Source organism: Oryzias latipes, chromosome 9, assembly GCF_002234675.1.
Source record: "Oryzias latipes chromosome 9, ASM223467v1".
In the NCBI taxonomy this organism is placed as follows: domain Eukaryota; kingdom Metazoa; phylum Chordata; class Actinopteri; order Beloniformes; family Adrianichthyidae; genus Oryzias; species Oryzias latipes.
In genome coordinates, this window is record NC_019867.2 from 10,615,698 (window position 1) to 10,640,330 (window position 24,633).

Genomic DNA, 24,633 nt, shown 5'->3' on the forward strand with positions numbered 1-24,633 from the left:
CATCAGCACACTCCAGGGAGATGTTATTTGACTTTGCTTCAGGTTAATGTGTCTGGTATGTTCAAATGCTTCACGTCAACAAAATGAGTAGAAAATTACACAATTTACAGCTGTGTTGAGATAGAAGGAAAAAAAAGACCAGAGAAGCAAGTGGTACAAAGTTTAGGACATATTATGTGTACCGGTATGTCACCAACACAAGGGAAAAGCATGATTTTGAGAAATGGTACAGAACAAATGAGTAACAGGAAATGCTCAGACATGTTTCTCAGATGGCAAGTTTACCAAAAGTCTCAAAACTGAGACAATATCATCACATCTTTGTGTGTTCTGTAGCCACCTAGAGATAACGTTTGATTTTCTTTTTTTCTCGGAAGCGAAATAAGTAAAATGAGCTGCAGATACGTTAACTCTTACAAGAATTATTTCTGTCACATCCGGTCGTTGCTGTCGTCAGGAAGAAGATAAAAATGATAGTGTAATTGGGCCAAGAAGAGACAAACCAATCTGATCAGTCTGGTTAAAAAATATATATATTTTTTTTGGTTTGGCTTTATTACAGCACCGTTAATTTAGACATTAAAGCAAAGAGAAGGTCATAAAAACGAAACATGCACAACTGTGAGTTACACAGAGTTAGTGCCAACTACTATCTTGCACCTGCATGTATTTATGCGAGGGGGAGTGTATGTTTGCAAATGCGAGAGGGAGATGGTTAGTCACAGTCAGGAATCAGCCGCTGCAGATGTCAGAGGCCGCAGGGTCAGGGGTTGAGCTGGATAAGCCAATCACAGGTCAGCATGGGGCTCAGGGGCTTTCTATGTGAAGTGAGGGGTACTTAGATGGGATAAGTGGAGCAGAGAAAACACTAAGCCTGCTTTTAAACCCCAGTTTCAGTCACCTCCTCAATCGTCATGTGGTCACTATAACCCGCTAGCTGTTATCCAACAACATAAGAAACCGCTCAGGTTTACTAGAACTAAGCAGATACAAATAAATTAATTAGGTAGAGAAAGCAATAAGTGCGCTTTACTTATTTACTGTTACTTGAGAGCCAACTGCCACTTAGGGGGTGCTTGTTGACAAAACTTCAGAACATAAGACGGTCAACTCATGTTTTCACATCAAGTTCTTCATAAATTTACAGAGTAAATATGCAGAAGAAAACAAAATTATGTGTTTTTTAGCCAAATAAACAACATTATGTGTTATTTAGCCAATAAACATTTGCTGGATAATATACTTTATCTGTTGGAGTCTAACAAGTAGTAAATCAGACGCTGTCGTTTTTTATTTATTCATTTTTTTGTCAAAACCTAATTTTTATTATTTATACTGCCATTATTGATAATTCTATTAATGTTTTTTGTTGAAATTTGGGAAAAAAAACAATTTTTTTAACCATTGGGAAAACTACAAATAATAAAAATAAATAAATAAATAAACAAATAAACAAATAATAACAATATTAATAATCATATTTTTTTTGCATTTTTAATGTATATTTTCGTATAGTTCAAGTCCCCCTAAAAAAGAAAATGAATAAAAATGTGTTTGTCACATCTGGTCAGAAAAAAACGAACAAAAATATAGCTCTTAGTTTGTTTATTTAATGACAGAGTGTATAAATATTTGACCAAAATCTTGTCGTGAAATAAAGAAATCTGCTACCAAAACCCTAAAATATCTCAAAAACTTTAAAAGTCATTGATGAAATAACTGTGCTGTCTCACCAATTTAGAACTTATTATGAATGCAACATATGAGTTAGCTCATTAGATTTCTCCTTTAGGAGGTGGGACATGGAGTAAGTGCTAGTATAAGATGAGTGCAAATATTGGCTCCAATTGGAGAGGAAGAGAGTAGCAGAATGAAATTCTGTGGGTAGAAACATGGATTTCTGTTGTTTTTTATTTTTTGCGCATATGTGATAGAGTTTATTCTTGTTTGTTTAAATACATGCCCATGCTCGTTAGCATCTTTATGGATGTGTTTCATGCGCACGCATCTGCGGCTCCTTTTGGCCCACGTTACTTTGATTGACAGGTAAAACTTGCTTTACACACCACAATTCCCGCCCCCGTAAGCCTCAAAAGTTCCACATCCTTATCGAATGCTCATTGGCTAGAATCCTTCTAGCTGATCGAGGTCAACGGACCAGAGGAAGTTTGCCGAACTCCTATTGGTCGACTGCCGACGCTACGTCGTTGGCCCCACGTGGATCGGCGGCTCTGATTGGCTAGAGACCATTTAGAGGGCTGGTTCAGAGTTTCGGTTAGACGGAAAGCGTGACACCGCGTGAGAAAGTTGCCATTGATGGAAGGCAGAGCGAGACGGAGGAGTGTACGTGCCGCTGTGGGAGTTTTTTGTTATCAAAACTAACGACATATTTCCTAATTTTTGTAAAATCTAGTTTGGACACAGGCTTACGTACAAATTTGACTTGGATACATCTTTCCCTGATTTATTCACCGCCGACTACCGACCTAGCCAAGTGGAAACTCTTCAGTGAAACTAACTTGTATTTATGTGTGATGATGCTAACCTAAAGCTCGGTGTTTTACGGTTCCATTATTTTTTTCTTTTGTTATTTTTGCCCGTTCGGTTGACGGTTCCTTCCCGGAGAATTGCCAAACAAATACAGGAGTGACTGAGGTTTCTGCCTCGCCTTCTCACCTGGTTCTCGCCGTCCTCCTTCAACTTCAAGCTGGCTCCGGCTAAATGAGCTGTGTTTTTTCCGGTTGATTATATACGGACGCTGCCGCTGAAGCGGACGAGGGACAACGACCCGGGACCACAGCCAGCCAGGAGCGGGGATTCACGCTAACGGCCCATGAACGTAGACCGAGCAGTGGATAGATTTGGTTTTCTGTTCGAATATTTAAGGACAACTGAAAGGCGGATGGATTAGTTTCCTTAATCAGGAGCTTCATACATCCTTGTTGTGCTTCATTTGATCCCTCGTTAGCGGGGTTTCAGGACAAGACGCGTTTGCAGTCTCCCCGGAGATAACAATGTTTCCCCAGGGAAGACACCCGGTAAGCTACTTCCTCTTTTTGCTCCATACTTCAGCAGGTTGAAACTGTTTACAGGAAGTATTGCCTCTTTGTTTGATTTGCACGTCTCACACACCCCCACCACCACAAGCTCTCTCAGGCTCCATGCCTGCTTATCTCCTTTTCCCTTGATAATTCTGCTCTACATCTGCCCTGGGGGCATCAAAGAAGAACTGATAATATTGTCTGATCAAAAATTGAGAAGTTGTTGATCTAACATCTTAGCTGCAGGAGGAGATCATATGCAGCAGACGGCTTAATCCTGTGTGTTGGTGTGTTTCAGACACCCCATCAGGCCCCGGGCCAGCCCTTCAAGTTCACCATCCCTGAGTCACTTGACCGCATCAAGGAGGAGTTCCAGTTTCTTCAGGCACAGTACCACAGGTGGACAACAGAGACGGGATTCACTCTGAATGGCCTGTTGTTTCTGAGAGGAATTTCTTTTTTTTCTTCACATTGTCATCCACCCGCTAATACAAACTTTCAACATCTAACCACAGCTGCCCTCCTTTGCCACATTACACAAAAACACACAACTCTAGCTACAGACAAAACCACCAACCCTGACTGGGTTCACATAGTGAAAAGCAAAAACATAAGCAGTTAGTACTTTCACTGTGGTAGGTCCAGTGATGGGTGAGAGTTACAGGGAGGCTTCATAAATCTTCCTTTCTGTCCCTGCATGTGTAGATAGTGCTCCAAGTATTATTTGGTGTACTTTTTCAGTAGTTGATCTGTAATTTGTGTTTTTATGGAATGTTGGGCACAGCAGGTGGAAACTGCCGATCCTCGTCAAACATTTAAATAAAACAGACATTTTTTTTTCATTTCTTTTGTTGACAAGAATCTAAACTTTGATGGTAGAAAAGAGAGATGATTGAATTTTTGTCACAGAGTTGATTGTGTTCCTTTTTTTCTTGTTCAGTCTCAAACTGGAGTGTGAGAAGCTGGCCAGTGAAAAAACTGAGATGCAGAGACACTACGTGATGGTAAGCTTCTTTCTCTGCTCCTGAACCTAACAGAGATCCATATAGCGTTTGGTGTTTTTTGGGTTTTTGAGGCTCCTATGGTGTCTTTGTCTTTTTAACTGTGCTTTTTACCTAAAGGTGTAATAAAACCCAACAATCACAACAACAACAAGAAGGCTTTTCGCACAACTAAAACAACATTCCAAGAATATGTGCAACTTCAAAAAAAAAAAAAAACTACAGCCAACAAAATGTCGTAAAAAATATCAGTTTGGTTCAGGTGAAGCTGTTGTGTTGACTGTATTGTTAAACTGAAATACCTAAAACACTCCTTACCTTTACAGAAAGGTGTGTTTTAAGTCTTAACAGCCTGTAAGTGCTTTGAAGCCACATTGACACTCAAAGGAAAACGCCTCAGACGCGTCTTTTATGTGTAGTCTTACTCAGACATTGATGAAGACCCCACAAGACAGTGGAGTTTAATTTAGTTGTTTAAAAATACATTGGAATCTGAAGTACAGCATTTGACGAATCTACTTTCTTGGACTACAACTGCCTCTGGCAATGATCAAGGGACATTTTTTTTAGTAAAACATGCACAACAGCAAAAACTGCATGATTTTTTATCAAAGTCTTACCTTTTAATTGTAGCCCTGTAAGTTTCAGTTAGAAATGGCTACAGGGGAAGCTGAAGTATTCATTTGAAAAATTATTTATTTTATTAGTTGAAGCATTTGACAAATTTGCCCGTGTTGTTTAAAGATGTGCTTTTTAGTTTGATACTTTTCAAAGTTTTCGGGGTTTATCTCACTGACATGTGCCTCTTCTCTCTCTAGTACTATGAGATGTCGTACGGCCTCAACATTGAAATGCACAAACAGGTACGCCTGCTTATCTGTGTCGTCTACATCTTCATGTTTGAGCCTCTTCCTTCTTTTGTGTTCCACTTCCTTATCGAAAGGGGTTTTGTGGTATTTGTTGTGTACGTGTTGACATGTCCTGTGTTTGTGTGGGCACACAGATGCTGTATATTTGTGTTTATTCGTTTGTGTATTCTTTTTTTTGTATATATTGAATGCTTGTGTGTGTGTGTTTGTGTGTTTATTTGTGATTGATGGGGCTCTGTCTCCATTTCCCCAGTTAGGGCTGGCCGGCTGAGCCCAGAGGCACAATGAATGGCTCTGTAGATTGATTGGTGCTGTCTAGAGGAGCGGCATGGTTTATTACATTAGAGGGGCAGGGCCGGGGAGGCAAAGGGATCGATCAACCTGAAGCCGATGGAGGATATACAGTGTTAGTGCCCTCCCCCTTTTTTTTTAAACTGGTGGTTAAAGTAGATGGAAAGGTGCTCTATGGTATAGCAAGGTCACTGCATGCACACTAGAATACACTGGGTAATAAGTCTACATAAAAATGCAGATTAATGGTGAAATATACACATTTTTGTCTAAAAAGTGTGAACTCAGAGCTGTGGAAACTTTTGTTTTTTTTCCTGATGCACACAAACACACATTTCCCCACAGGAGTGGTGCAGAGCTCAGAGCATTCATCAGTAATTACCACTGCTATCGACCAGTCAGACCAGAGGAAATTAGGGGTGAATTGGCTTGGCTACTTCACAGAGAAATCGAGATGGTTCCCCGTCTCTTTTACACTTTTTTTCCCCCCTTCTCATTGCATTTCCCCTCATGTTCTTTTCTTCTGTTGTTTTCTTCCTTTTATTCCTCCCACCTCTGTCCTTTTCTGTCTGGCTTGCCCACTCTGATAACGGTTGCAGGATCATTCTTGTGGTTTGACCCAGACCCCACCCCTCCTCTTGTCCTTTTTTTTTTTTTTACTTGGTTCTCTCTTTTCATTTTACGTCCATGTGAAGCTGCTGTTCTTTCATTGCGAGGGAGATGCATCTCTTTCTATTGTCCACACGGACATAAACACATGCACTAAAGCTCCAAGGGAGGTCATTAGCTTGAGGCTGCAGTTGTCAGAGCAACAAGCTTCTTTGGCGGGGGGTAAGGGGGGTACAGACTAACAACCCACCTCCTGCTGGGGATGTACAGAGGGGGGGGTCTGTATAGTGTGGCATTAATGCTCCAATTATATGTGTAATGGGAGGCCTATTCCCTTTTAGGGCAGTGTGTGCCCCTTGATGCTTTCAGCTTCCCTCTGTTCTCTTAACTTGTGTCATGTGGATTAATGCACCACAGTAAACTCTCTGTAGTTTAGAAAAAACACAAACTTTTTGCAAGTGTTTTGGGTGAACATGTGTATCTGGTTTCCCTTGTTTTTCTTGTCTGGATTTACTTTGATATCAACTTGGATTATTTGTGGTCTGTTTAGTTAGTTAGTTAGGCTTGCTTGGTTCTCCTGGTGGTAAATGGCAACACTATTCCCAGACGTCTTATTCACTTAGCCTTTAAACAAAGCTAATTAAAGGCTTACAACAAGACTAAGCAAACGAATGTACAGGTATGTTATGCCTGAAATAGATCTTTATTTAAAGTTCCCCCATCATCAGGCTTTTATCGGTGGTGGTTCGGCTGCTTTCTGTCTGCATGTAACTTTTAAAACAATTTATAAACTTTTCTGGTTTTTAGCTATCCTACATATCTTATTGATTATTGTGTTATAAGAATAACCACAGATCAATGACAGAATTTTAAAAGGTTTTCTTTATTTAAAGACACACTCCAATGAAAATAGTGTTTTTAATGTGTTTTTGTGGGATTTTTCTCATGATAGAGGACATATGTAAAGAAAATGAAGCTTAAAAATCAGGAGCAGGTAAAAAAAAAAAAGGCTGTTATTGAAAAAGCTTATTTCTTATGTTGAAAAAACAATGACTGACGCATCCACCTGTAGATGACTAGATCCATGTACGTCTTTGCTTTCCTCGTTTGACGTGGCGTCTGTCTCGAAACCGAAATACAGCTGGATAGCTCCAATGGTGTTCTGAGGGGCTGTAAGCTAACAGGAGTGTGTAAACAGATGGGTGATAGGAAGGGGGAGTGGACTTGCTCCGCGCACGAACGGTCCCAGCACTGCTCAGAGGGACATTTCTAACAAATTCCAGCCGCTCTGCTGAAACTGTCCTAGAAAACGACTGTTTTTCTGTTTTAATTGTGGTTAAAAACTGCATAATCATACTTAAAATACCTCTGAGAACAGTTTTAAAACATGGTTAGTCTGTCTGTAAGTTATGATTCATCAACACATTTCATTTCTTTGATCTCAACAGTTGGTTCTGTGAGGATTGAATGAGTTTCATGCTCGTCTTTATGTAATGTAATGTAATAATATTCCTATTAGGGTTGGGCGATGTCCCTTAAATTGGCCGTTGATGTTTGCTGTCAACCATCGGGATGGACGATGACATCGTCGTGCAGGGAGGGGGGTATTTTTAATATTTCGGTCTTATATAATTGCTATTCGTTGTTTTACTTTATTTATTTTATTTCCCAACTAATGACTCATCCGCGATTATCCAGTATAAACTGAGGGAAGTGACTTTAACAAAAAAAGTAACAAACAAACTAGAAAAGAAGTGGTCCGCTCCTGCAGTCAAGTGGACCGACGGAGCGCGGACTTACAGCTTTGTGTTTGAGGGGAAGGGGGGGATGCTTTGTTACATGAGTGGTAGTATGTGGGAGATTTAGAACTGCGATCCGTTCCGCAGCTCTAGGGGAACGGGCTACCGAACACAGAACCGGGTCTAAAAGTGTGTGTCTGAGCAGAGGATCGTGAGCACACACACAGCGCTTTGGGGCGGTGTAAGCTTCAAAGCAGAAATGCCGCTCAGTCCTTAGAAACCTTTCAAACAATCACATGGATTTGTGTTTCCAGTCGTGTCCCGACTAAATAAAGGCTGATGTTATTTCCACATGTTTACGTCCAGCCAAGATGCAGATTGTAGCGTTTCACGCATGGATTTTATGTTCATGCTAATGTTGTTAGCCCGTGTTAGCATACTGCTAATCCTGGCTTCCGGCTCCGTTTTTCAACAGAAAAAGCACTGACCACACGGATTAAAAATAAAACGATGAGCAAACAGACGCTTCATAATAACCGTAACATTATTAAAAGCACGTTTAGAAGATCGTCTTGTATATTACCGAGCTGACATATAAATGTATATAGCCGCTCGGCACTGTTTAACATTGTTTTGTATTGAATTGTTACATTCAATAAAGTTTGAGAAAAAAATTGCTGCTCGGCGGAAATTATATCCCCTTCCGGTTTTCAAACCCTACTGCGCATGTGCGAATGATTTATTCCGACCGAAAGTGTGACCCATGTGAACGTTTGTTATATTCTGAAAATATTTTTCTGGGACCATCTACACGGTTGGATTCTAATCCGACCATTGATCCGGTCAAGATATTTTTCACATGTAACCGCGGCTTATGGTGTCGACTCGCAGCGTGGCGGGGGCGTGGCATCACGATGGTTACTCTCCATCGGGATGTCACTCACCCATCACGATGGACGATGGTATCGTCCATCGGCACAACCCTAATTCCTATATTTTATTGCTCTTTAATGGGGAAATATGTCATTGGAAATAAGTTGTTTTCGTAAACTTAAATAATTTCCTCTCAGTTTTATAATGTTTTGCTGCTACAGATTGACAACATATTAGCTTCTCTTGGACTTTTGTCCTGAACTTTAGCTTCATAAATTTGTCACAAATTTGAAACACTTTAAAATTAGCAAACCGTTTTTTTCCCTTCCTATTCTTGTTTAAATGAATGGAGATGTGTGTTGTCAGGCCTTTCGATTCCCTCCTATCCCTGGATGATGTTGTATCTGTCTGATTGTATTAAGTAACACGAGCCCCTTTATCTGATTTGATGGCTCTGAAGGGGTGTTTGGTTTCAGCCAGTTTTAGCCACCTCCAGGATTTTATTTGAGGCATGTATGTGTTGGCATGGATACTGGGGGATACTAAACCAAGTTAAGGCTGATTAGATTATGTTTAAGTGCTGATGGGAAGATGGATGGAAACATAGACGACAAAGAGGCGCAGGGAGAAAAGAAATGGGATAGGTGAGACGCATACTGCTCATGAGGTCAGCCGAGGGAGCCTCAGATAGAAAAGGCCTTTGTTATTAATGCTGACATTTTGGAATAAATAGACAAAAATGTCAATTGCATTGTTTTGCGGGGTAGTATTTAGGTCTTGTGGAGACTTCAGCTTCAAGTGTAGTATTTGTGTTAAAGTTGAGATGCCTGTGTACCTGTCTTGTTGTATTTGTGTAATTGAACAGCTGTCTTTTTTTTTTTTAAATGAACACATTGATGTTGTATGCAATTAAGTCTTTGTTCCTCCACCTTTTTTCCTTCATCAGACGGAGATTGCCAAGAGACTAAACACCATCTGTGCTCAAGTCATTCCCTTCCTCTCACAGGAGGTAAGTATGCGTGTGACTTTCAGCTGTGCGTTACTTAAAGGAGTTTGGCCTTGCCAGTTTTACTCTCCCAACTGTTTATTTCCAAGCTTTTCCAGTGCACGTCTCATTTGTTTGGCGCTAAGTTTCCCTGTGTGTGTCTGTGCGTTTCCCAGCATCAGCAGCAGGTCGTCCAAGCTGTCGAGCGAGCCAAACAGGTGACCATGGCAGAGCTTAATGCTGTCATCGGGGTACGAGGACTGCCAGGGCTTCCACCAACAGTGTGTATTTCTCTCATTTTATTTATTTATGATCACTTTAAATGTAAATGATTTGTGTCTTTTATGTGTTTTTCTTTAAATTGGGAATTGTGTGTTTTGTTGGAAGATCTTAAGAAACTGTATGAGGATTGTGTAGATTTCAAAGGCTATTAGTCAATGTTTTAAAATCTATTTTTAAATTACTAATACAATGTTTTTCCAATTAGCCCTAAAAACAAACTACATGCCGGATTATAAGCTGCACCGTCAATGAATGGTCTATTTTTTAACTTGTCATCTATAAGGGACATCGAATATAAGACAAGCGTTGGAGATAAATCCGTCTGTCAATCAGGCTTTTTATTAACTTTGCTCACAGTAATTCTAGAACTTGTTTGTAACACGCTACATGTTAGCCACGTTAGAATATTTACAATACTTGGGACTCCCTACCTTGTTTGCAACACGTCAAAAAAACCAGACCCATACCGTTAAAACAAACATTACTGTGACTTCGCTAACTCCCAACCTAATGTAATGTAATAATATACCTATATTTTATTGCTATTTAATGGGGAAATATGTCATTGGAACTAAGTTGTTTTCGTAAACTAAACTCCCAACTAAAAAAAAAAAAAAGTCAGACACCGCTACATTTCTGCGTTTAGAGTGTGTACAACACATAAACGGATTGATACCTCTTAAACAAACGTTACTCCCTCAACCTTGTTAGCGACACGCTAAATAAAATAACAGTCTGACTTACTTCTCCCCATTCGTGTTACGGTATTCATAAGAACATCCGGTCCTGTTTGCAACTCATTAAAAAAAAGACTGACATTTTGACAGAGCGTCGTGTACCTCTCAAAATCGTCTTGACATCAGTAAACACAACCAGAATTAATCCATATAAAAGGCACTCCGGATTAAGAGGCGCACTGTCGTTTTTTGAAAAACACAGAGGCTTTTAAGTGTGCCTTATAGTGCAGAAAATACACAAATGGATTTTTTTTTAACAAATTTGGGGGTAGATTTGATTGTACTCTGTTTTCTTGGAGTGATGTTATTCGTGGATCTTTACTGCTTCATGAAAGGGCGTTTAGGTAAATTTGGGACATGGCGGGGGTCCATAACCTCAGTAGATGAACAAAGTAAGCACTCAGATCGGGGGTGTTGTTTGTTCAAATGTGGGGCGGGATTTTCGGTTGGTGCGGACTGAGCTGGGTCTCCCAATTTGTGTGTGATGAGATGGGGATTTGGCGGTTGTTGTTTGAGTCTTAATTGCAGGATTTTGGTGTTTGTAAAAGGAGGGGGGTGGCTCACAGCGTTGCTCTTAGATGAACACCCCCTCCCCTCTCCAGTCTCCTCTCGTCTCCCACGCCAGCCTGTCATTCACCCCGTTTGTGAGTTAAATGAGGGTAATGAAGCATGTTGGCCCTACCTACACACACACCCTACGTGCACCAGCTCACACTAACATCCCCTGACAAACTGGGCTCCCCTTGCCTCCACCAATACTTCCCCTCCATTTGCTCTCATCGGGGGGTTCTCTGCGTGTGTGCGCGTATGTATGTGTGAGGTTTTTTTTTTTTTTTTTTGCATCTGTTTTTGTGAGCATTTATGTGTAGCAGAGCATGCATTTCGGTTAGAAAACAGTCAGAAAGGGTAGGGCAGTGTAGTGAGGTGCCTGGCGAGTTTATCCAGTCCGTTTCTGCGTGTGTGATCAAATGTTACCCCTGGGTGTGTTTGTCTGAATAATGGACAGGGCATGTGGCCTACCTTTGGCATTTCTGTCAGGTAGACATGGGGGTTGAGGAGAAAAGGCTATTTTTTGTTGTATTCATTCATTCCGAAAAGACGGAGTGAAAAATGGCCGGAGAGGAAGAAAGAAGGCGGTTGTAGGGTGGGGATGGGGGGCATATGGGGTTAGTCAATTAGGTGAGATAAAAGTCGGTTTGACCTTCAGCACTCCTTCCTCCCCTGCTGAGTTGCCTCCTGTGCCCCCTTGTTCTCCTCTTTCCCTTCTTCCTCCTCCCCTTCTTGTGGCGAATCAGTGAGCTTGGATTCCCGCGGCTGCTGTCTGAAGAGGCAATAATGATGTTTTGGAACACAAAGGCATTTCACGCTCAGACGAGCGCCTGATTTGGTGTGAAAGAGAGAGCAGGGCTGCCTGCCAAACTTGCCCTCCCTCTTTTCCTGACCCTCTTCTTTCCTTCCCTCCATCTCCTTTCTCCTCAACTGCCTCACACCCTAGCAAGAACTGACAGCGCAAGCAGCAGCTGGGGCTCCTGACTTTCTCCCCTCCTGCTCTTTCTTCGTCATTCCTCCTTTTTCTCTTCGTCTCCAACCCCCTCTGCTGCTCCCTCCACATCTTAGGCTTTGGGCTGTGATCCCAGCTGTCAGAACTGTTCAGTGTTTGACCTCAGTGGAAGGAGTGTGTGTGCATGCATGTATGTATGTGTGTGGTTAAAGGAAGAGGATGTGTTCTCCCTCTCATAGAGAGCAGCAGCTTGTAAACCCCAGACACTACAGATACTGTTCCTTCTGCTGATGACTTCAATAGTGCCAGAAGTTTATTGATTAAATTGCAGAGTGCTATTGATTTTTTTCACTAACTGGTGGCTATGTTTCATTCACGTGTCCTAAGTTTTTGGTGTCAGGTGTTGTTGTGGTTCGCATTTATTTCAGCTAAAGTCTCATGCAGTTACACATGTTGTGCTTGCTATGACTCTGCATATATATGTATATATATATGTATATTTTTTTGAGCTCATCCCACTTTGTTTTCCTTTTTTAACAGCAACAACATCTATCCCATAACCATGGGGGTGCCCCTGTTCCACTAACCCCTCACCCTGCTGGCCTCCATCCCTCCCAGCTGGGTGGTTCAGCGGGTCTTCTCGCTCTATCGGGAGCACTTGGTGCGATTCCTCCCCATCTGGTAGGAAAAGACGGAGATAAAAAGCCTCATCTGTCCGGACCGGACTCACATCCTGCAGCGGCCGAACTCCTTAGAGGTGAGGAGATTTGATGGAAAGAAAAAGTAAAAAACTGTGGATACTATTATTAACCTTTAAAGTTTTGTGTCTTATATCATAGCAACCATGGAAATATGTTAACATACGGGGGGGGGTATATGTAATGCTTTTCCCACTCCCTTTCACGTACTAAAAGTTTTTTGAGTAATTATTTTCAATGTAGCTAATTTTGTATTTTTTTGTTTCTTGTCGTTTGTGGTTTTCCATGTGGCTGAACGTTCTACCCTGTGACCCTAACTGCATCCATGTTTTTCCAATGGCAACAGAGCGAGAGCCCGGCACAGTGAGTAGTTCCTCTTTCTGCCCGTAAAAACTTCCTGTTCTGAACAACAACCGACTTTTCCTTTCTGTTTGTCAGTCAGTGTGGTTTGAATCGTGGGGGCCTGAAGTTTGGTAATACATTTGAGTTTTATTCTTTTGGCTCAGTTGAAAGCACATCTTTGGGGGTTTGAGGACTCAAAGAGCCAAAAAAATTATTGTTGACTGTGAGGCTCAAATACATTTTGTGTCAAATGTAAGTGGCAATCGCCTCACTATTGTTGGAAGTTGTGTTGTCGTGTTGAGTCAACTTTGGTTGAGCACTGTGAAATTAAATGCAAGGAAGGTGAAATCATTATGTATTTATTGTATTTTGTCATGGTGCTAATAAGTTTTAATAAATAACTATTATTGACTCCCTATTCTTCAGTGGTTATTGGAATTTATATTATAATTACATTATGACTACATCACCTGATTAAAAAAAATCTAAGTTAAATTGATTAATATAGCACTGCTTTCATCCTGACATATGTTGTTGAATGCTTGTTTCAGTGCATGTGTGTGTGTGTTTTTGTGTATATCGGGAGTCTCTGGGGTAGGGCTTTGGCCTGCCTGTTTAGTTATGCCCTAGATCTGCTCGGAACTGGTTGGCTTCTTTTCTCCTCCAAATGAGCCTCTTACCATGGTCACAAGTGCCCAAACGTGCGCGCATGCGGGCACACACACACACACATTCACACACAAGCTTGTCCAACCTGGCTTGCATTGTTGTGACTATTTAACACCTCAGTGAGCAGATTACCCCCTCCTCCCATCGCCCCTGATCCTGCGCTTAAAGACTCTCATTGTGTTTAATATCACCACCTCTGGGAGGGGAGGGCTTGAGAAAGGGAGGGAGTGGGGGGTGGGGGGGGGCAGTCATATGACACTGAGCTTGTGTTCATGTGTGAGAGGGGACACACCATGTTAAAAGCGAATGGGGCGGAGCAACGGAGTGCACGATTGCTTATGTTTAGCGGGTCAGTGCGTCTCAGCTCGCTAAAAATTTTCAATGAAGAGGTGGGAGTGAAGTAGGGGGGGGCTTTGACTGGATAAAGATCTCCCACCCACAAGGCTTTTTTTCTCCACCATCCCTCGTCTGTTGTCACCCTTTCTGCCCCTCTGTGCCCTCCCTCCATCTTCTCTGTCCTCCCTCCTCTTTTTTTAAGCCCCCCCTCCCCTCTAGCTGTTCATCCTTCATTTACCCTTTCCCCCTTGAAGTGCTCACTCCCTCGCTGAGTCTGTGCATGCGCATGTGTTTGTGTTTGTTGGATGAACATTTCATTGACAGGCTGAGACTATAATGGACTCAGCATGAAGCTTTAATCCATTAACAAAAGGATTCATTGGTCAGGAGGCCAGAGAGAGATGACTCTGTTTGTGTGCCTGTTTGCTTAGCAGTTGTGTGTGTGTTTGCATGCATGCCTAGTCTTAGGACACTAAAGTGTTATGCAAGTAACACACAACCACAGTCTGTTGCACATGTAATGACACACACACAGGCTTTCACAGACAATTGAACTCCATACACACACACACACACACACACACAATCAGGCTTTAGCTAGCGCGGCTTGTCAGAGCCAGAAGAGGGAGCACTGATAGAGTTTGAGAGCCACTTAATGTAATCATCAACTTCAGAGGCTTCCGTTTGTGTTTAGCTGTGACTGTCTTTGGTCAAGTGTGAAAAGAGGTTGCTGTTAAAATGTTAGTGCTGCTTAATTCATGTCCATGTGAGCTGTTAACTTATTAGCAAGCAAGAGTCTGTTTTTCTAACCTGCTCTGCTGAAAGCTCTTGTAGATAACTGCTGATGGATCTGACCACTTAGTAAGCTCACGCAGATTAAACACACAGTCAGGCAGGAGCTAAACTAAAACCCTTTGCATTTTTAGAATCCCTTCTTTCCTGCAAACCTTTTTTTCTGTTTGCGGTATCTTACCTTTCTTATCTACATCTGTTCTCATTCCTGCAGAGTAACTCGCTGCTGCCGGAAAGTCTTAGGAACTCGGATAAGCGGCGCAATGGGCCAGACTATCAAAACGACAACAAGAAACGTAAGGTGGATGACAAGGACTCCAGTCACTATGTAAGGATTGGGTTTAACTTTGATCTGTCTTGCTTTTAAAGACCTACCCAAATAAAAATCCTTTTTTTTGTGTATTTAATATTTTAAAAAGTTTTCTTACAATGGAGGACATATACAAGAAGATTGCACGTTTGAGTATTTTTTTTTTTAATAATTTAGAATCAAAAGCAAATGAAAAGAAAAAAACAGTTTGATGCTGTTTGAAAAAGTGTGCATTAGTAAAAAATACAATGGGCAGGTTTTGTTTTTTCTCAGCTGGATGGCTATAAACGGCATAATCATAATGAAAAGACCTCTGGGAAGACTTTTATAATAGATCAAAAGTTTATTGGAGTGGGACTTTAAAATAAAGAGGAAAACATTTATTGTTGTGTCTCTAATTTACATTATTCTGTGATTTGCTCCATTAGGATAGTGATGCAGAGAAAAGCGACGACAATTTGGTGGTGGATGTTTCAAATGAGGTCAGTATTTATACTTCTTTTTTTTAATTTGTTGTTCACTTTTGTGCATGTTACTGTGTGTAACTGAATTTTTGTGGGTGTTCTGTAGGATCCTGCTTCGCCGCGTGGGACACCTCTTCCCTCCCCAAGAGAGAATGGGTTGGATAAAGCCCGACTCCTTAAGAAAGACCCCTCCAGTCCAGCCTCCACAGCTTCATCAGCCAGCTCCTCTTCCTTAAAGTCCAAAGAGATGGCGATGGTGAGGACCGCCACTTTTGTGAGTCCTAGTCACTTAGAAAAATATTTAAGGAAAGTCGTCTCCTGTGTGACAGCGAGATAAGGCGGGAACACCTGGACTGAAGTCGAGCACACCCACTCCCAGGGGTGACTCCACACCTGGACCAAGCTCCACACCTGGAATCCGACCAAGTCTCTCAAAACCTTCATCAATGGATATACCTCACCCTCCCAGTTAGTTTGTTTGAGCGTGTTTATTGCAAACTTTATATTTTGGAAAAGCTAACTGGCAGACTCTTAACTTTTCCTCTTGTGTTTAGCTGCAGGTTTGCGAACTCCCCTGGCTGTCCCGGGCCCGTATCCTGGTGCCTTTGGTATGTTGCCCCATGCAGCAGGCATGAACGGGGAGCTAGCTGGTGCAGCCGGTGCTGCAGCCTATGCTGCTGGGCTGCACAACATGTCTCCTCAGATGAGTGCTGCGGCTGCAGCCGCCGTGGCTGCATATGGTCGTTCTCCAATGGTAAGAGCATTTCAGGAGCAGACAACAAAACGCACACAATAAAGCATAAATGACAATTAAAGTAATGGCAAAGCAATTGGTAAACACAAATTTAGAAATAAAAGTAAAACAACTTTAAAGCTTAAAGCTACTAATTCTGCCCTGTGGGACAAATCTTTTACCAGTGAAAACAGTTATGATTTTTTTTACTTGCTGTTTTTTCTCAAAAACCTTTTTGTTTGCTAACTGGGTAATGCTTATTTTAAAATATAATTTAGAAAAGTAAAAAAAAAAGAACAATTGAATGCCACTGTGCATTCATTGTGCTTTAAATGTGCTTTTTTATTCTAATCACAAGTATCTGTTGTTTTGTTTTGAACTATTTCTGTTTGATTATTGGCCTCTTTGGGGTGTTGAGTGCAAGAAGTGGTTGAAAATACCACTGTATTTTAAATAACTAGAGGATGAATAAAGTTTCAATAGCTTCTTCTGGAATATTCCTCAAAAAGTGTGCATGCTGCTGAGCATTTTAACCCGTCAATTCATCCTTCTTGACTGTGTTTGCACAGTGTTCATTAAACAGTTTACATAGGTTCAGTGGACCCACAGCTGTGTCTGGGCAACACTTAATAGCAACCCAGTTCTGTGTGTTTACTTGCTGTACGAATCAGAGCAGGGGTTTGCAGCACACACAGCTCTGCCTGTGTTTGCAGCTTCCTATAGTCGTCATCTGGATTCATAGGGGTGTGTGCGCTTGAGGGGATCTGTTTGCTCTGTGCTCATAAGTGCTCTGTTCCACAGGTCAACATGATCCTGTAAGCGTTTTTTCATTTCCTACTGACATTTGTTTACTTTGTGTTGTCACTGTTGCTGTTCCCTCTTGAAGGTTGGTTTTGACCCTCATCCTCACATGCGGGTTCCTGGAATGCCTCCTAGTCTCACAGGGATCCCTGGTGGCAAACCGTAAGTCTTTTTACGTAGAAGTAATGAATAAATATATTTTATTCAGTTAGTGTACTTTTTCTATAATTTAGCTTCTCTCTATGTTTACTCTGAAATGTGTAACCGCTTCTTTTTCCCCATTTGTGTTATCAGTGCTTATTCATTTCATGTCGCGGCCGATGGACAAATGCAGCCCGTCCCGTTTCCCCCAGATGCTCTGGTGGGACCAGGAATTCCCCGCCATGCCCGTCAGATCAACACCCTAAACCACGGAGAGGTTGTGTGCGCTGTCACCATCAGCAACCCCACCCGGCACGTATACACGGGAGGAAAAGGTTGTGTCAAAGTTTGGGACATCAGTCACCCAGGAAACAAAAGCCCCGTGTCTCAGCTTGATTGTCTGGTTAGTGAAACTATTGGTTACAGCATTGAAAATGTCTATTTAGCATTGATGGAAAATATTTATTTTATTATTTATCAACTGTGTGATTGACCATTTTAAGAACAAGTACTATTTAGGCCTGCACAATAAAGCGCAAATTTATTGTTATCGTGATATCACGCTGTGCAATATGCATATTGCAATAGACGGCGACAATTACAATAAGTGCGAAAAAACAATCTTATGGCAGCATGAAGTATTTAACAAATCAAATAAATCCATTTATGCATTTGACCAATCAGATGGACGCCTTCACGTTGTTGACCAATCGGATGGATCTTTTTTATGTTAGATGTTAGCCTCCTATGTATACGGTCATTTGGAGTATGATTGAAGTTATGTTGACCCTTATTTAAATTAAGCTTTTGCAGTGAAATGGAATTGATGTTTTTGGGTGTTTTGCTATTTGTTCAGGTACCGCAAGTTATAACATCAACGTAATACTGATCACTGAGTAAGGGGTTAATGGCCGACGAAGTGTGCATTATCACTTTTAAACGCACGCCGTGGAAGCCTGAACCGTCCGACGCAAAGCGGAGACGTTAAAAAGTAATAATGCATGCTTTGAAGGCCATTAACCCACTTATACCATGGTCACTTACAAAAGGAATAAATAGTAACCAGTTTTTAGTCCTTAATTGTGGGCTTTTTTTCCGATTTGGGTCGCTTTTGCTGATCTGAAGCATGAATTCAGAGAAAGTTCACCTCTTACCGCTCGTTTTTGTCCAAATGATGAAGCAAAAGGTTGTTTTAAAGAAGCCGGCGCAGTGATCCAAAACATTTAAGCTAGATGACGGAACTTCTTTTAACACAGTTGCAGTTATCCTGTGGTATCTCACTTTTTAACGCACACCCAGCAGCCAATCAGAATCGAGTTTTTACCCAGACCATGGTATAATATCGCATATCGTGCAGCGCTAGTACTATTTAAGAGGATTCCAGATGTTGAGCGTGCTTCAAAAACAATTGGGGGAGAATTAATATTTAAAGTTGGTCTGAATGACAAAACTATTTAGCTACATTCACACCGTCCTCAGCAATGGGACTTCAAGTGATCTCTTCCTATAAAAATCCATTGTAAATGCGCGTTTTTTGTTTCCACGTAAAAAAAACTCATGTTCATGTTTTCAGGCCCCATGTACAAAACGTGTCGCCAAGCTAGAAAATCAAACCAGGTCAAACCAATCAGCACATCTGATTTGGTAGGAACGTATGGATGGTGTTCCTTTTACATTCAAGTGCCATTTGAAAATCGATCACGAGGAGATATTAATAATTGCATTTTGTTCCCGGCCGGAATGATACGACACCAAGTCTTTCATATATCGGAATAAAGCTGTGAAAGAAAAAGTCTGTGAGATTTCCACTTTGACATTTCACACCTAACCTCTTCCAATGATAGTTTGAAGACTTGTGCTAGTAAACGGTAGGAAAAGAACAAGAATAAGCAGCCCATCCCTGCTAAATGCATGTTCAAGAATGCACATTACATTCCCGGTGTGAACGTAGAATTTGGGAGAACTGAACTCCTTAAATTCTTTCATGCTGTTGTGTAGGACAAGGGACAACATTCAGACTAATTAGGAGTTGGCATGGACTTTGCCTTTAGCCTAACACTTCTCATTAGGATGAAAATGCTGGAAACAAGCATCTCTCTGTCTTGAACACATTGCAATGTACAGATGTGTATTAATAAAGTAAGAAATTACCATTTCAGTTGATTCCAAGCTCAACGTGAATTTGACTTTGCATTTCTTTTGCATAGTTGGTAAACAACCTCACAGTGATGAAGACAGTCTGCCTTTTGTTTCTTTTGACGGTTCTTTATCTTCATAACTGTTGTTTTTTTTTCTCTTTTTGCCACTGGAAAAGCTACAAATCAAAATGATGGCCACATTAAGCATTTTTTAAAGAGTATTTCATTCTATAGTTCTTACTCAATTAATTTTTAATAGCTGTTGTTGTACTATGTTGCATGGATACAGACAAAATATTTTAAACAAACGTATTCATAAACTATGCCTTTTTTTCTTCAGAACCGGGATAACTACATCCGCTCGTGTCGTCTCCTCCCCGATGGTCGAACGCTTATCGTAGGTGGTGAGGCCAGCACGTTGTCAATCTGGGATTTGGCCACACCCACTCCTAGAATTAAAGCAGAGTTGACGTCATCGGCACCAGCCTGCTACGCTCTGGCCATCAGTCCAGACTCAAAGGTCTGCTTCTCCTGCTGCAGCGATGGAAACATCGCAGTCTGGGATCTACACAATCAGACCCTTGTCAGGTAAAAATAGATTTTATTGCCCAGAGCTTCTGTTTTTTAGTGTTAATGTCATTTGTAACTTATGCCTGGTATGGATAGTTATGTAGAGGTTATCTACAACCACTCGGTTTATTTTCTTTTCAAAACAGATGCTACTCATTGTTGTATCGATAGCTTTAAATATGACTCACATTTGCTTCGGCCTGAACTTGATTAAGCTAAAGCTGAAGCCATTTATCTATGTATTCAAACAATGCTTTCTAAATGGAACTTGCATGTGTGTCCCTCAGGCAATTCCAGGGCCACACCGATGGGGCCAGCTGTATTGACATCTCCAACGATGGCACCAAATTGTGGACAGGAGGCCTGGATAACACTGTCCGCTCCTGGGACCTGAGGGAGGGACGGCAGCTGCAGCAGCACGACTTCACCTCACAGGTATTTGAGTTTTTTCCCCCCATTTGTTCTGTGTTAAAAGTCAGGGCGTAAATTACGAATCAAAACTTTAATCCTAATTCCTCTCCTTTGTCCAGATCTTTTCTCTGGGCTACTGTCCCACAGGAGAATGGCTTGCTGTTGGGATGGAGAGCAGCAATGTGGAGGTCCTTCATGTCACCAAGCCTGATAAATATCAGCTTCACCTACATGAGAGCTGTGTTCTTTCTCTACAGTTTGCATACTGTGGTAAGCAGCCCAGTGTCTCACTGTTTGTGCAAACAATTTAGACTTCTTCAAAACAAACGTATCCTAAAATTTTATGTCTGGATAAAGAAACTGTAGTGATTGAATTTTTCCTCACGATACAAAACATTTTTATTTACCGGTACTGTAAAGTTTTTTTCCTGATGAAAATGTCATTTTCTCTTTTCTTTTTCTCCTGTTGTGTGTTTGTGTTTCACTAGGCAAATGGTTTGTGAGCACCGGAAAGGACAACTTATTGAACGCATGGAGAACACCCTATGGAGCCAGCATATTCCAGGTTGGGAAAACGGATTTGTTCATTCAATCAAATGTCTTTTAAATTATTTAACAAATGAAACCAGGGTTGAGCATTAATGCAATTAATTTAATCATTTCACAATTTATTTTACCAATTTATTTGACAAAGAAAAATAGTTTTTACACAACTGATTAAAACTAAACAAAGACAACATTTTCTAAAAATAAAAATAAATTCTTATCTTTAAACACTAAATAAAAGATGGAAGAAGAAAAAAACATAGATGAATTAATTAACTGAATCAATATTGCTTGTTTTTAATCAATTGATTAATTTAAACTCAATTTAAACCCCTAATTTTTCTGCATTTTCACAAATGCAGTTTCTTTCAAGCATTGGTTCATAAAAATAAGAGTTTTCTGAATAATGTCTTTGACTCCTGTGCATTTGTTGGTTTAAAAGTAGCTCATTTAGTTTGATTCCGGTGCATAAGCATCACTTAAAGGTTAATCCTGTTTAGCTTTTTTATTTCTTAAGAAACGTCATCATTTATATGAATAATACTTTTTACAAAGTACATAGTGTTGATATGTAAATATCACTTTACATAACGACAAATACTTTTTATTTCGGATGTAATTAAAAACTTTTGTGTTTGGTAATAATGGGATTCTCTCTTTTCTTGTTTCTTTTCTCAGTCTAAAGAATCCTCTTCAGTGTTGAGCTGTGACATATCTGTGGATGACAAATACATCGTCACTGGGTCAGGTGATAAGAAGGCCACTGTTTATGAAGTCATCTACTGAAACCCTTGGAAAAAAGCAGCAATGCTTTCCATTTACTACAAATGTTTCCATGGAACTCTTCTCGTGGAGCGAGAAATCACAAGAAGAAAGGAACTTTACCAGGACATTTATTTATTGTTTTCTTACGCCTGCTGCAGAGACGCTGAAAGGAGGCTAAATTTAACCTGCAGATATTTATTGTGCCTGTGAACGTGACTCCACATCTGAGGGAAATTATTGGAGCGGACAAAGAAAAACTGTGGATTCTGGATCATCTGCTTCTCGACCAGTTGGGGGTTTAGTGACAAAAAGGCGACTGGATACAGATCTTTGAATGAACTCGAGCCAATATTTGGTTTCTCAGCCAGCGTCAAAGTGGCCAATCTGTAAACATGAGCAAGACTTTATATAAAAAAAAAAAAAAATATAAGGGGTGAAGAACGAATGCAGAAAATATAAAGCTTCACATTCGCTTCCAGAAATAGTCAAGCAGGGACCTACAACTTTTTCCTGTCTTTTCATAATTTTTTTTTTTATACTAACTTCTCTAAAGGGGTGAAAACGAAGAAACAAGCCTAAAATTCTGAAAATTCCCAAATGTGATGGTGGAGGCACAGAAAGGGGAGATTGGTTGTTTAACGGTATTCTTTTATAAAACCTCTGAGTTGAGACACGCTCTTTGTTTCAACTTCAGACTTTGAAAAAGTATTTTGAAGTACAAATAATTGGAAAGTTTTTTTTGTCTTTTCAATGCACACAAATGTCAAAACAGTGCTTAGTTGCATTCAGTTTAGAAAAAGTTATTTTCTTCTAATGAAGTTGAGTTTTTGAGATGTCACTGGTGATTTCAGGCTCTGATGGATGGTCAGCATAAGAATGGGTCATTGGTAGCTTTTATACTGTGATTTTTTTTTTTCTTTATATGACACAGCCTTCACATCAAATCAACAGGTCTTAACCTCATCATCTCCCTGCCTTCATCAGTCCAACACTCGATGTCTTATTGTGTAAATGGTTATTTCCACTTCCTTAACAAGATCCAATTACAAATCTTTTAGCAGTTCATTAGTGCTCGGCTATTGGAAAATAAAACTAAAACCTCCTTTAGCACATTTGAACAGAGACATAAAGAATATTATAAGATCAAGATAAAACTGTTTTAAAAGTATTTTAAAGTTGTGCAGGTAATGTTCTGTCATGTTTTTCTGTCCTTTTTGGTCTGTATATAAAATTGTACATTTTGTTTTCTTACAAGACATGATTTAGAAATAAACAGTTTTTGTATGTCTTTTACATGTAATCAGGAAAAATCAAAGTGGTTTTTATAGCCTCCGTGGTGCAGCAGTGGTGGTTCGATTCCTGCCTCACCCGTCCATGCATTGAAGTGTCATTGGGCAAGACGCTGATCCCCACCTTGCCTCTGGTGGAAGGTTGGCGCCAGTGCTTACCAGTATGTGAATGGGTTTGAGACTGAAGCGCCTTGGGCCTTCGAGGAAGGTAAAAACAAGCGCTATACAAGTATACGCCATCTACCATAAACTGCAAGCGATTCTACAAAGGGCACAAGTCAGAGGGTAAAAAAGCTTCAACTCTCGAGCCCTAAATTCGTTCAGGATGTGAATTTCTATCTATTCCACACAAGTAGAATTAGGGAAAGGCTAGCCAGTTTAGCAAGCGAGATAATCCAACTCTGATAGCTCTGCATGGAAAAAGCTGAGCAATGAAGTTGGCGAAAATAAGTCCCCTAGGGTTTTTAATTCACAGATTCAAGCTAATGAGTTAAAAAAAACTAAAAAATTTTTTACACAATATTTTTCTTTTTATTTGACCAGTCTTTGACCAAACATTTTGCGCTCTAGTGTTAGGACTTTTATTTTGAAATGAGGACATCATGTTGCTGATGGTCAAATTCAAGTTCTCTTGTTTTTTTTCGTTTTTGTTTCAGCTACTTTTTACCACAAATAGTTTGTCAGCTTCATTTCTTTGTTGTCATGTTCTCTACTGCTATCTTATAGCCCCTCAAAACCCCAACCTAACATTACCGGTGCAAAAAAAAAAAAAAAAAAAAAGAAGAGGAAAGCAAAATTGAGGCTATCCAGCCTTACAGATTTAAGCCAGTTCAGACAATGAAAATTAAGATGTACCACTATGTGGATCTATTTGTCTGCAAGTGGAGAGGGGCAGGGAGCTAGCTGCTCGCAACAAAGTTTTTCAAACAGCACTTTGTTGTCTGCTCCTGATTCACCTCCATTGAATCACCACTGACCATATAAAGAAACACAGACATCAAGACCTGGAGGAAAATTACTTACCCCCTTCTAAACCCAGAAAAAACTGAGGTCATAATACTAGGTCCTAAAAACCTGAGAGATGCTCTGTATGCTCAGAAAGTCTCCCTGGGTGATGTAAGTATATTCTCCAATTCCACAGTTAGAAACCTTGTTTTTTTTTTGACTAGGATTTATCATTTAAGGCTCACATATCACAGACTCGCAAAACTGCATTTTTTTTCACCTGCGCGATAGGGATAAGATCAGAAATATACTATCTAAAAATTATGCTACGAGATGTTACGTCTAGGCTGGATTACTGCAACTCTTTGCGAGCAGCTCGTCCTTAAAGTTCTTTAAGAAGTCTTTAGCTTGTTCAGAATGAAGCAGCAAGATTGTTAGCAGGAACTAGCAAAAGGGAACACATCACTCCTGCGTTAGCTTCACTTCACTGGATCCCAGTTGATTCTAGAATCAAGTTCAAAATCCTCCTAACCTATAAGGCCTTACATGGTATGAACCCATCCTATATTAAAGACCTCATAGTGCCTTACCACCCAAACAGAACACTTTGTTTACAAAATGTAGGACTGCTTGTGGTTCCTAGAATTTGTAAAAGTACAGCCCCTGTCTTATGGAATAAGCTCCCAGCTCATGTAAGAGAGGCCGGCACAGTTTCTACATTCAAAGTTAGGATTAAAATATTCTTCTTTAGACAG

General features: G+C 40.5%; 1 protein-coding gene across 2 annotated transcripts; it reads left to right on the forward strand.

Annotated features, from left to right (window-relative positions):
• The first annotated feature begins 2,296 nt into the window (after nucleotides 1–2,296).
• Nucleotides 2,297–22,777, forward strand: LOC100125463 (transducin-like enhancer protein 1). Of its 2 annotated transcripts, XM_023958375.1 has the most exons (20): nucleotides 2,297–3,038; nucleotides 3,340–3,440; nucleotides 3,982–4,045; nucleotides 4,861–4,905; nucleotides 9,370–9,432; nucleotides 9,585–9,689; nucleotides 12,469–12,685; nucleotides 12,973–12,989; nucleotides 14,980–15,093; nucleotides 15,504–15,557; nucleotides 15,646–15,795; nucleotides 15,869–16,007; nucleotides 16,094–16,293; nucleotides 17,159–17,235; nucleotides 17,368–17,617; nucleotides 19,693–19,940; nucleotides 20,210–20,357; nucleotides 20,453–20,603; nucleotides 20,822–20,898; nucleotides 21,558–22,777. In XM_023958375.1, exons 1-20 carry the CDS (start codon nucleotides 3,015–3,017, stop codon nucleotides 21,663–21,665), a joined length of 2,352 nt encoding a protein of 783 aa, XP_023814143.1. In that variant the 5' UTR covers nucleotides 2,297–3,014; the 3' UTR covers nucleotides 21,666–22,777. The 2 variants fall into 2 exon arrangements, with proteins under 2 accessions (XP_023814143.1, XP_023814144.1); XM_023958376.1 differs by lacking the exons at nucleotides 2,297–3,038; nucleotides 3,340–3,440; nucleotides 3,982–4,045; ... (1 more) ...; nucleotides 9,370–9,432; nucleotides 9,585–9,689 and adding an exon at nucleotides 10,699–11,071.
• The last annotated feature ends 1,856 nt before the right edge of the window (nucleotides 22,778–24,633 follow it).

Coding starts and splice junctions, on each gene's coding strand:
- LOC100125463 (XM_023958375.1), top strand. CDS start 3,015: ATGTTTCCCCAGGGAAGACACCCG. Junction 16,294..17,158: donor CATATGGTCGTTCTCCAATG/GTAAGAGCATTT, acceptor TCCCTCTTGAAG/GTTGGTTTTGACCCTCATCC. Junction 20,358..20,452: donor AGCACGACTTCACCTCACAG/GTATTTGAGTTT, acceptor TCCTTTGTCCAG/ATCTTTTCTCTGGGCTACTG.